This window comes from Engraulis encrasicolus, chromosome 1 (assembly GCF_034702125.1).
Source record: "Engraulis encrasicolus isolate BLACKSEA-1 chromosome 1, IST_EnEncr_1.0, whole genome shotgun sequence".
In the NCBI taxonomy this organism is placed as follows: domain Eukaryota; kingdom Metazoa; phylum Chordata; class Actinopteri; order Clupeiformes; family Engraulidae; genus Engraulis; species Engraulis encrasicolus.
In genome coordinates, this window is record NC_085857.1 from 41287168 (window position 1) to 41299391 (window position 12224).

Here is a 12224-nt window from a genome sequence, read left to right on the forward strand (position 1 = left end):
CCATATGCAGGAAGAGGCTACGCACACACATTACAGTAACACAAAAAAACCTGTTTCCAGACTGATTGGAATGCAAATGGGCCAGTGAACCAGGGATGCACTCAGCGGTCCTGTCCTAATTTCTATCTCCCGCATCTTGAGTGCAACCCCACACAAACACGCTGCGGTCTCTCATGTGGGCCTGAAAGCCGATCTGATCGGCGAGTACAGTAACAACACAAGGTAGTGCAGTGCACACACCATTACAACAACAAGAGGGCCCATTGACTTAGCCTGAAAAGACCCCTTTCTCTTGCGGCAAGGCTTCGCAAATCCAAAGCTGAGATTTCGACCTGATCCCACTCACACACCCACGACTGCACAGAAACTCACTCACCACACATCGCACCGCTGCGACTGACTCACTTATGAACTCGAGTTTGTTAGTGCTAATGGGTTGAAGATGATCTGGAGATGGTGACTGTTTGTTGCACTGACTAAAACACTATGAGTGTTAAATGTACAGAATGTGTGTTAAATTCGACTCTGTAAGGGCTGAATTAACACTGCAACATTTAGCTGTGTTCTCTTGTTAGGAGTAATGGGTTGAAGGAGCTGATCTATTTGGTGTTTGTTGGGCTGACCATATTTGGTGTTTGTTGGGCTGACCAACACTATACGTGTGAAATTCGACTCTGTAAGGATAGAATCCCTCCAGAGATGGGGACTGTTTGTTGCACTGACTAATACACTATGAGTGTTAAATGTACAGCATGTGTGTTAAATGTACAGCATGTGTGTGTCTCTTGTTCAGGCTAACGAGTTGAAGCTGATCTCTTTGGTGTTTAGGTGGACTAACCAACACTATAAGTGTTAAATTCGACAGTGTAAGGACTGCATTCACACTGCAACATGTTACTGTGAACTCTTGGTAGTGCTAATGGATTGAAGATGCTGCTCGTTGGTGACTGCTGTATAGGACTGCTGCTGAGGCCTGGAGGATACAGTGGAGCAGTGTGTAGTGTAGTGTAGCACAGTGTGGGTGGTGACTGCTACTGCAATGGAGTATGTCGGGGTGATGCTGGCTTTGTGTACGCATGTATGGAGGAGGAGGAGGAGGAGTTGCTTACTGTATGTGTGGGATGATGCTTGCTGTGATATAGCCTATTTGCAGTGCTTTGTGTGTGTGTGTGTGTGTGTGTGTGTGTGTGTGTGTGTGTGTGTGTGTGTGTGTGTGTGTGTGTGTGTGTGTGTGTGTGTGTGTGTGTGTGTGTGTGTGTTGCTCGTTATATGCTATATGTCAGTGTGGGTGGTGCCTGCTTTGTGAGGGTGGAGATCACTCTGTGTGTGTGTGTGTGTGTGTGTGTGTGTGTGTGTGTGTGTGTGTGTGTGTGTGTGTGTGTGTGTGTGTGTGTGTGTGTGTGTGTGTGTGTGTGTGTGTGTGTGTGTGTGCTCAAGGAATGAAGATTCTGTGTGTGTGTGTGTGTGTGTGTGTGTGTGTGTGTGTGTGTGTGTGTGTGTGTGTGTGTGTGTGTGTGTGTGTGTGTGTGTGTGTGTGTGTGTGTGTGTGTGTGTGTGTGTGTGTGCTTAAGGAATGACGATTCTGTGTGTTCACTGTGTGTGCTCAAGGAATGAAGATTCTGTGTGCCAATACAAGGTGTGTGTGTGTGTGTGTGTGTGTGTGTGTGTGTGTGTGTGTGTGTGTGTGTGTGTGTGTGTGTGTGTGTGTGTGTGTGTGTGGTGTGTGTGTGTGTGTGTGTGTGTGTGTGCGTGCGTGCGTGCGTGCGTGCGTGCGTGCGCGCGTGTCACTCTTTACAGGCCTGTTTGTGTGTGGCTGTGTGAGGGAGAAACAGAAGAGCAGTGGTGTGTGTAGTGGGTGTACTTGCTGCGTGTGGGAGTCACCTTAAAGTCCTCTTATACTGCAATGAAAAACAGCTCTGCTACAGCCAAAGCTGAAACTAGTAGAGGGCAAACAACGCATATTCTGTTGGCACCGAAATAACAAAGACTGTCACTTGAGCTTTCACATACTGTAATGCATGTGCAGAGTGAGCTTGCGTCCTGTCATTCGCTGAATGAGTTTGCCGAGATATGCAAAAATAATTTCAGTACTGCTGCTAACTAACTATAAAGTTCTACTGTGCGCTTTCTCAGAGTTACACATGAATTCGTCATCTGTGTTGTTGTCACGCTTATTATTTGAGATTCTACCCACCTTTCTTTTCACCAGCTCTCTACATATAAGCTTACGTAAGTGCCGTGCAGGGCTCTAAAATTAGCCCCAGCCAACCTGCCAAATGCTGGTGAAAATATACATTTGGCTGGTAGAAAAGACCATCTTATTACTAGCCACTTTGACCCATTACTGAGTGTTTGGCTAGTAAGATCATGATATGCTAACCACTTTGGCTGGTGATGAAAAAAGTTAATTTAGAGCCCTGGCACTGTAGAGTAGCTACCTGTGGGCTTACTCACTCATTATTACTCAGAGAAAGTGATACACATGCTGAAGAGAGAGAGAGAGAGAGAGAGAGAGAGAGAGAGAGAGAGAGAGAGAGAGAGAGAGAGAGAGAGAGAGAGAGAGAGAGAGAGAGAGAGAGAGAGAGCCATGTGATGTGATGTTAGGAAAATGAAACCAGATGAAGGACTGAGCGCACCATTCAGTCTGAGTTAGGGCTGGGTTACTCATTAAATAGTCATTTCATTGTGTGTGTGTGTGTGTGTGTGTGTGTGTGTGTGTGTGTGTGTGTGTGTGTGAGAGAGAGAGAGAGAGAGAGAGAGCGAGAGAGACAGAGAGACAGAGAGACTGTGAGAGAGACAGAGAGAAAGAGAGAGAGAGAGACAGAGAGAGAAAGAATGGTAGAGAGAGAGAGAGAGACCGAGAGAATGGGAGAGAGAGAGAGAGAGAGAGAGAGAGAGAGAGAGAGAGAGAGAGAGAGAGAGAGACAGAGAGAGACAGAGAGAGAGAGAGATAGAGAGACGTGTGTGCATGCCTGCCTGAATGTGTGTGCCTGTGTGGTCTACAGAAATGCTATGCATTCTGCAGGAAATCCTTCAAAATGACTTCAATACATCAAACCAAAATGAATGAAAACAAATGAAATCAAACACATCAAATTGTTTTCTGTAATAAAGTAAAGCATGTGAGCAAGGACATACTAATGCATAAGGCTGAGAGGCACACCTTTCATCCGACCACAGCAAAGTGTTGCACAGAGCGGAAAAGGAAGTAAAGCTTTGCAAAATAAAAAAAGAGAATGAGCTGAAATAAATGAGGCCTAAATCACCAATGAGGCCTCTGTCTCTCAACTTCCTGCCTGTGCAAAAAAAAAATATGGTTTCACTTTTCTTGGCGTGCACTAAAATGGCTGTGGTCTGGTGGTCTCTCTCCCCATTTTTCCATCCTTGTCTGTGGTAAATCGCACCAAAAATATGCTTCTGTTTAAATGTTTCTCCTTGCTGCAAAATGTTCCCCTCCTTTCAAGTTGTCCCGATCGCACTAATCATCGTCCCCCTTTGTACTGAGTTCCTCTATTTCTCTCCCTCGCGGCCCCTCTCTCTCTCTCCTCTCCTTACCCCACCCTTATCTTTCCCAACACGCGATAGGCCGGGTCTTAAAGGGACACTGTGTGACATTTTTAGTTGTTTATTTCCAGAATTCATGCTGCCCATTCACAAATGTTTCCTTTTTCATGAATACTTACCACCACGATCAAATTCTAAGTATTCATTATGACTGGAAAAATTGCTCTTTTTATACATGAAAAGGGGGATCTTCTCCATGGTCCGCCATTTTGAATTTCCAAAAATAGCCATTTTTAGCTGCAAAAATGACTGTACTTGGACCATAATATAAAATATTTGTTATTTACTTGGTAAACTTTCAGGTAAAGATCAAATTTGGCAATAGGCAGCCCAGTTTCAATGAGCAGCATAGCTGCAGTACCTTTTTTGACCATTTCCTGCACAGTGTCCCTTTAAAGCAATACTACGTGACTTTCATTTTGTTCTTGGTTCTCACAGGATGACTATGTTCACAGTCAAAAAATTGCTCATCATCCTAAAACCTAAAAAGTGTCCCAACTTGGCATAAGCGTATAAGATTGTTAACTCTTTCATTGCCTTGCTTAAGAGGATTCATTAACCTTGAAAATGTTGCATAGTGCCACATTAATCAATAGCCTACTCCCACATCTTCTCCCATCATCAATTGAAACAATAAGCTTAAGTCATGTGCAAAGAAAAGTCTAGCCCCCCTTCAGACTTAAATGCATTTTTCACTCACAGCGCTACTTTAACCAATACTCCTCACACCCTCTCCAGAATATCAATCGCATACATTATTATTGTTATCATTATTATTAGTAGTATTACTACTATTATTATGAGGGTACTATATGGACACAAAGTCCTACAAAAGTACAAAGTTCATGATGGGGGGTTCAGACTGAGACACTTTTTTTCAGCCAGGCACTCTGTGAGTAAATGTGAATGTGAGAATGAGTATATTTCATGGTCACACTGCCCTCGGCTTTGACTATACACAGTCAAAGGCTGGAACCTGATGCGTAAGCATGACACACACACACACACACACACACACACACACACACACACACACACACACACACACACACACACACACACACACACACACACACACACAGATCCTTGTGAAGCTACAGAAGCTGACCAATGTGTCCACTGCCAGCAAAGTCTTCCCCCTCTATCATGAAAAGCAGAGAGAGAGAGAGAGAGAGAGAGAGAGAGAGAGAGAGAGAGAGAGAGAGAGAGAGAGAGAGAGAGAGAGAGAGAGAGAGAGACAGACAGACAGACAGACAGACAGAGAGAGAGAGCTAGTTGGTGCAAAGCGCTTTGCTTCTCTTTATCTTGGATGCCCTTTGGGTGGAGGGGCCGAGAAGGGCGGTGGCAATGGCGTCTTAATGCTAGGCTGGCAGAGGAGAGAGAGAGAGAGAGAGAGAGAGAGAGAGAGAGAGAGAGAATAGGGTGCTGGCCATGGTGTGAAATGCATGTGTAAGCACAAATTACTGCTGCAAAGTAGCATAGTGCAGAAGAAAACAGGATTAAGAAAGAGGAGAAGGAGAAAACGGGAACACTGGCTAGTCACAGACGCAGTAACTGCCATTTGACCAGAGGAAGGCATGGGGAGGTGTGATGGAGTATTTAGAGTACCCGAGCTCTTTTCCTATTTTTAATGTCTGATTCTACAGCAAAACCTTGGTTGACAGCTGTTCTTCAGTGTCCAGCATCAAACCAGGATGACACTAGTTCCTTCAACAGCACCCATCCAGAAAAGCAGACATTAAACACACGACATAACGCAGTGCTTTGTGTGTGTGTGTAAAAGCTTCGTGTGTGTTAGTGTGTGCAGCTACAAAAAAATGTCACACAAATGCCAACTGGGACTTGACTTGCTCCAAGGCAGTTGTTTGTGTTTAGGTAATGGTCGCCTACGCACAGGGTTGAATGTCCAGAGAGAGACCCAATAGAAAACAAACAAACAAACTAAACTAGAAGATGCAATCCTCTGAACTAGCCTACTTCTGTGGCCAGGCATGTCGAGACTTGAACCCGGCAAGCAGGCAGGCCATTTAGGGGAGTCAATCATAACATAATGACTTGGTGAAGTTTTGGATGTCGCCAGCTAACGTTATTGCCCTGATGCCTAGCTAATACAATGCAGCTTGCCAGCCTGCCTGCTACGACTGCTTGTTATAACACATATACAAATTCATGTTTATGCCATATCAATTTTGCTAGACCAGTAAACAATCAACCACACTCAAGTAAGTTTCTGTCATAGAGTATAGTGCAATGTTGAGTTCCTAATGCACGTACCAAACGGTAGGCTAGTACAATAATGCATTATTTACTCACCCGCTTGGTTGAGTGTACGGTCAGAATTCGTCGCTGAGGACATGAGGGGAGATCTGTCAAACGTCAGCCTTCGATAACATCAGACAGATAGCGACGAGAAGCTAGCCAGACACACCAAAAAAAGAGAAGACGTAACAACTAGTAGAGCAAGGGAGTTTCACCATCAGCCAAATACGGCCTGGGACAACAGCGGACAAACGCGGAATCAATATCGATCTCCGTAACAGACCACAGTCTTTCAAAATAAAAGGAAAACGCAAATAGATACCTGTGCCTACAAACACTGTAGCAAGATTTTAAAAAGTGACAACTGCGGCAGGAAGGGTGAGTTGACAGTTGCTGAGACGTCACACAGGCACAGCGGGCAGGCAGCCTCCTCCTAGCCAGTGTAACTGCCACCGCTTTGTTTTCATCGTCTTGCCACAACAAGTTGTCCTACAACGCCCTCTAGAGAAACTACAAATTTGTGGTCGTTGGGAAATGTACATTGTAGAGCAGAAGCCAGTTGCTAGCCACCTGTCTGCAGAAGCATCCACGTTGCAGCGAATGATGCTGCTGCTGTTGTACTGTGGAGGCTTCCGGCGAAAGATTCCAGAACATTTTGGTTCCGTTTCAACGTAGCGTAACCCACATTTCATTACAAAAACAGAGCCAGTGAACAGGTTTACGTCAGGTGTGTTAATCTTCACTTAATAATTCACCACTTTAACATACATGTTCAATTAAGACGTATCACATTACATGGTCATAACTTTGTAATAGGCCCATATCCAAAAGTAGGCTACCTATTGCATATCATGATTTTCAAAGTGGGGTCGGGGCCCCCTGGGGGCCGCAGGGGGATGCCAGGGGGGCCGGGCAGGTTTTGGCAGGAGAAAAATTGAATAAATAATTTAATAAATGTAATAGCTTATGTAGCTAAAAGAAACCATCAATAAGCTAAGCAATCTCAGTGGAATCATTTTCTTCTTTTTAGTGTTTAAATGTGCCTTCTGTAGTAGCCTACTTGATGGGTTTTGGGAATGCACCAACTTCATTGAGCTGGGAAGACTGGTGCACAGAAAAAAATAGTGTGGCACGGCTCACGTCAGGGGGGCCTTGGCGGGAATATACCGGTAGGCTATATGGGGGGGCTTGCCATGGTAAAGTTTGGGAACCCCTGGCATAGCCAACTTAATAACTAGAACTCTTGCAGATTTCACAAAAGGGCTGCCGCCTACGTTTTGTAAACATTTAACAGCAACTCAAAATAGGCCTACTATGTGCACAGGGTGCCATCTGAAATCTATAGCCTAACTAATATATATCTATATATATATAATATATATCTATATACACAGTACTAATATATCTATAGCCTAATACACCTACTGTAGGCCTAGTCCTTTACATCCTGTACACGTTTTCATTCTTCCACACAAGATGGCGCAATTGAGCCATGCTAAATGCCCCTACCTTGAAATAACAAAAGGTTGGATCCATTCTAGCATGACCTTCACTTCTTCCAATGCTTTAACAAAAATGACAGGCTGATTTCTTGGTTGCTGCTCAGGCAATAAAGGCTAAAACAAATATGCAAAAGGCCTTACATTGTGATTAAGTCCTGACTTTGAAAGTCAAGTGGGCCTATTATCCTAAAATCTTTAATGTTCTGCTTATTCAACATTTGCCTCACATTTAATCTCCTTGTAGGTTATTTCAAATGGTTTTTGTGGAGTATCGTCTGTATTTTCTGACTGTGCTATCTATGTTATGTCAGTTGCCTGTGAAAACACAAACTGCATTGCAGCATTTAGGCTAGAAAGGACAATTCCCACGGAGAATTAAGGTCAAGTGCCTCAATTGTAACTCTCCCTCAGTCAGTCTAAAAATAGTGTCTCACATCTACCAGCCACAGAACATACGGACCGTAATGAACTACACGACTTCTGTGTAGCCTATAACCGAAATGATTTTCTCCAACAGAGCCAAAAAACGCTGTCTATTATTTCCCCCCTCTGGTATTGTCTCAGCTGCCCACAGTCTTCCTTTTTGTGTCATTTCCAGATGATATTTTCTCATCCTGCTGGAGAAAGGACAAAAGGAGAGGGGTGTGTTTGACAGAGACAGTCCCGCTCGGCTCGCTGCTAATCCAAGAGGGTTAGAAGGTGAGCTTGTGTTTTGGCTGCTTGGTAAGTACTGTACAAACAAACCCACCACTGTTGACCTTGGCACAGTCAGGGGGGTCCTCCGGTCGGGCAAGCAGGCTGAAGCTATGTGGTCCACGGCAGGGGCGAACAGGGCTGGATTAATGCACAGGCTAGATATGGCTGTAGCCAAGGGGCCCCCACCTGCCAGGGGGCCCCTGATTGGCCAAAGGTGAAAAATTGCACAATTGTGACAAGATGCAACATTGAAAAATGTATCTGTTGTGTTTAGTACAGTTGGTAAACATGTTATCCTCAATTCCTACCTTTAATTAAGACACTGTCTATGTAAATTTGCCATCTTAATCTGGCCCTGCGGACGAATTATGACTCCATGGGCCCCTGGGCCAGGCAACAAGAAAGGGCGTCCTCCGAGGGTGTTGCTTTATTATTTACAAAAAGATTCAAGGATTTGGATCAGATGTTTGAGATGTTGTTGGGGGTTTCTGGGGAAAATTTTAAAATACAATGGTTGAAACTGTGATTTTCAACGCAATATGAGAATGGGAACAGAGAGACTTGGCCTCTTGGGCCCCTTGACCTGGGCCCTGTAGGCCCGTTTAGTATCTGTCCTTGGCTTCACAGGTTTCTGTGGGGAGCCCACATGCCCTGGCTGCACCCGCATGGTACATTCTGTGTTAATTCAACCCTCAGAGACTAGGACCCACTCTCTGAGTGTTAACTTAGCACTATAAAACATACGTGCACAGCACTGCCACGGTAAAAAATTAGCTGTGTTTCATGTTGTAGTCTTACCGCATACTCTAAACTCTTAACATTACTCTCAACACTTTGAGAGTAGGACCAATAGTTTGAGTGTTAAACTTGACTCTCTACCTGGGGGATGAACCCTTTCGTGACATGCAGAGCGTCTGTTATGACCTTATTGTAACCAAAACTGTAATGACCATGTCTTCATCTATTACTGAAGACTCTCGGTAATGTCATAGCGATGTTGTTATGATGTAGTGCCATGTGTCCATTTTATTTTTTAATACTATCCCCTTAAGACATGGCATTATAAATTAGCTGTTGTCATAATGTAATAAAAAGGGCCCAGTGCACTGTCATGGTAGTGTAGTACTACAGTAGTGACTATGACTATTACAGCGTGCCACAGGAGGTACGGCGTGCAGTAAGTAAGGGGCTAAGGGGGGTCATTGGCAGACTTATAATCAGGTCAAGGGGGCATTGGCAGGCTTATGATGAGGTCCAGGGGAGGGGCGTTTATCTGTAAAAGGTTGAGAGTCACTGCTGCTCTATCTGGTGTGTGAATGTGCTTTTGCTGTGCGGTGGCTTTTGCGCCCCTCTCTCCCCCCACCCACCCACCCACCCCACTACCCATCCACCCCCCCTCCCCACTACCCACCCACCCCACTCTGTTTGGGACAAAAGCGGCTTTTCAATCACCTTCATGGACAAGCAGAGGACAACCAAACCCACCCACCCAGCAGCCGTCGAACATGGAACGGATCATACCTGTCCCACTGTGGTCCTTTTTTTTTTGCCTGCGGTCTTTTCGCCTGTGTCGGTTGCGAGGCAGCTTTTCGCTTTGAGCAAGCCACGCACTGATGCTTATCACGGTAATGGTGCTGCGTAGATCCCCCATCGACACATTAACACACACACAGCGCACACATACACACACGCGTGCTCGTACACATACACACATATACACATGCAACCGCGTACACACATGCATGCGTACACACGTGTACACACACACACACACACACACACACACACACACACACACACACACACACACACACACACACACACACACACACACACACACACACACACACACACACACACACACACTCTGTACGACTCACACCCCACCACTGCTCTCTCTCTCTCTCTCTCTCTCTCTCTCTCTCTCTCTCTCTCTTTCTTTCTCTCTCTTTCTCTCTCCCTCCCTCCCCCACTCTCTCTCTCACACACATATATTACACACACATACACGCGCACACACACACACGCACACGCACACGCACACGCACACACACACACACGCACACACACACACACACACACACACGCACACGCACACACACACACACACGCACACACACACACACACACACACACACACACACACACACCCTCTCCACACACACCCAGTTAAAAAAACTGTAATTGCTGCATTCATATCCGCTTATCTGCCTGACTGCCACTCTGCCTCAGCACTGTGGGCATCAGAGTGAATGACTGACTGGCTTCCTGAAAAGAGGAGAAAAAGAGGGGGAGGAAAAGAGAAGAGGAGGAGGAGGAGGAGGGGGAGGAGGAGAGAATGCGAGAGGAGAGGAGGAGAGGAGATGAGAAGAGAAGAGGAGGAGAGGATAGGAGAGAAAGATAGATACAGACTGGCTTCCTGAAGAGGAAAAGAGGAGGAGGAGGAGGATAGGATAGGAGAGGAGGAGGAGAGGAGGATAGGAGCAGAGCAGACTGACTTCCTGAAAAGAGGAAAAGAGAGGAAAGGAGGAGAGAAGATGATGAGGAGGAGAGGATAGGAGAGAGGGAGAGATAGATAGGAGTAGAGAGAGAGGGGGGGGTGAGTGGGGACACGCACAAAGAGAGATAAGAGACTTTCTTCTAAAGCACAGCGTCAGGCAGAAAAAAGAGTAATTACAGAGACAGTACTCTGGCTTTCTCTCTCTCTCTCTCTCTCTCTCTCTCTCTCTCTCTCTCTCTCTCTCTCTCTCTCTCTCTCTCTCTCTCTCTCTCTCTCTCTCTCTCTCTCCAGTGTGCCGGTTGCAGTGCTGTGCTGTGTGGTGTGGTAGTGTGGTAGTGTGGTACCCATATGAATGGAGGATGAGCTTGCACTTGTGCACGGACCATGACGATGCTGCAGCAAAAACCCCTCTCAGCTCTGCACTACTGATACTCTCTACTCTCGCTGCATGTCATTGTAACGTTCAAACGGAGGTGTGGCGATTATTATAGAAATTATTCTAACATTATTACGGCATTTTTACAATGCCAAGTATTATTAACGTTAGTTTTAGCCTTTCAAACTAAACTCAGCTCTGTACTTCTATTGGTGCCTGTCATTCAGAAAGACCTTTAGCCCTTTCTCCCTTTCTCTCATCTTTGAATGACAGCAATGATCAGTGCATGTGGTGGTTAAATTAGTGAGTCAAATGTTATTGCTTATATAGTCTTACATACGTATTACTCTCATATACTATTATAATTGCAACTTTATATTTTAACCCTTTCAAATCAAACCTCTGCTTTGCTCTACTCTGTACTCTTAGGCGTATACCATTGTAACCCGCTCCTTAAAATGGAAATGGTGAAATTCTAGCAATTCAGCACATGCTGTGGTTAAATTGATGAAAGTGAATCAACCCAGCTCTTCTACTCTGGGGTGCATTTCTCAAAATCGTAGTTGTTAGCCAGTTAGCAACTTGGGTAGTTGCCAATGGGACATAGAATTGCAAACAACAAAGTAGCTAACGTAATTAGCAACTATGGTTTCGAGAAATGCACCCCTGTTCTCTTGGTGCAGCATGTAATTGTAGCCCTTTCTAACCCAAGCTAGGCCACAGGTTGCTGGAGGTCCGCCTCTCCCCTCGTGCAAGGCATATTTCAACAGAATTACATAGACAGCGTCCTAATTCCGAGCTCGGAATTAAGGATAACATATCTGACCACGGTGGGGGAGGAGTTTTATCAAGATTTAGGGTACTTGACACGGCTAGGGATTTTTTTTCAGTACTGCATCTTGTCACAATGTGCAAATGGGTCAATGACTTGTCATTTTTGACGTCAGGGTGGTTCAACCAGTATAGACGAAATTATTTTTGTTCTGATTTTACTGAATTATTTAAGACATATATTCATTGCTTGTACATTAATTATCAATTAATGAATTGTACCAATCAGTACCAATTGTACTAATCAGTTGCACCACCTGACCTCTGTTACTGAAAAAACCCTTATTGACCCAAATGGATTTTCCCTCCTTTAGCCAATTGGCAGGCCCCTGTCGTGGCGGGGGACCCCTAGGCTGTGTAGCCATATCCAGCCTGTGTGTTAAGCCGGCCCTGCATGCAGACAAGAGTGACAGCATAGCGAGAGTGGGAACGAGAGAGGGTAGGGAGGGAGAACAAGAGAGTCTGTATTATGTGCCTGCCGTGTATGCGTCGGTGT

General features: G+C 45.1%; 1 protein-coding gene across 3 annotated transcripts in view; it reads right to left on the reverse strand.

The window, feature by feature from the left end:
- Positions 1–6342, reverse strand: part of LOC134452001 (SUN domain-containing protein 2-like) — a 37764-nt gene extending 31422 nt beyond the window's left edge. The window contains exons 1-2 of one of the 3 annotated variants that reach the window (XM_063202396.1): positions 6146–6342; positions 5878–5978 (exon numbers count right to left, since the gene is read on the reverse strand). In XM_063202396.1, coding sequence (XP_063058466.1) covers positions 5878–5920 — 43 coding nt within the window. In that variant the 5' untranslated portion in view covers positions 5921–5978; positions 6146–6342. Of the gene's footprint in view, positions 1–5877 lie in introns of all 3 variants that reach the window. The other 2 variants (XM_063202391.1, XM_063202401.1) reach the window with 2 other exon arrangements.
- Between the last annotated feature and the right edge of the window lie 5882 nt (positions 6343–12224).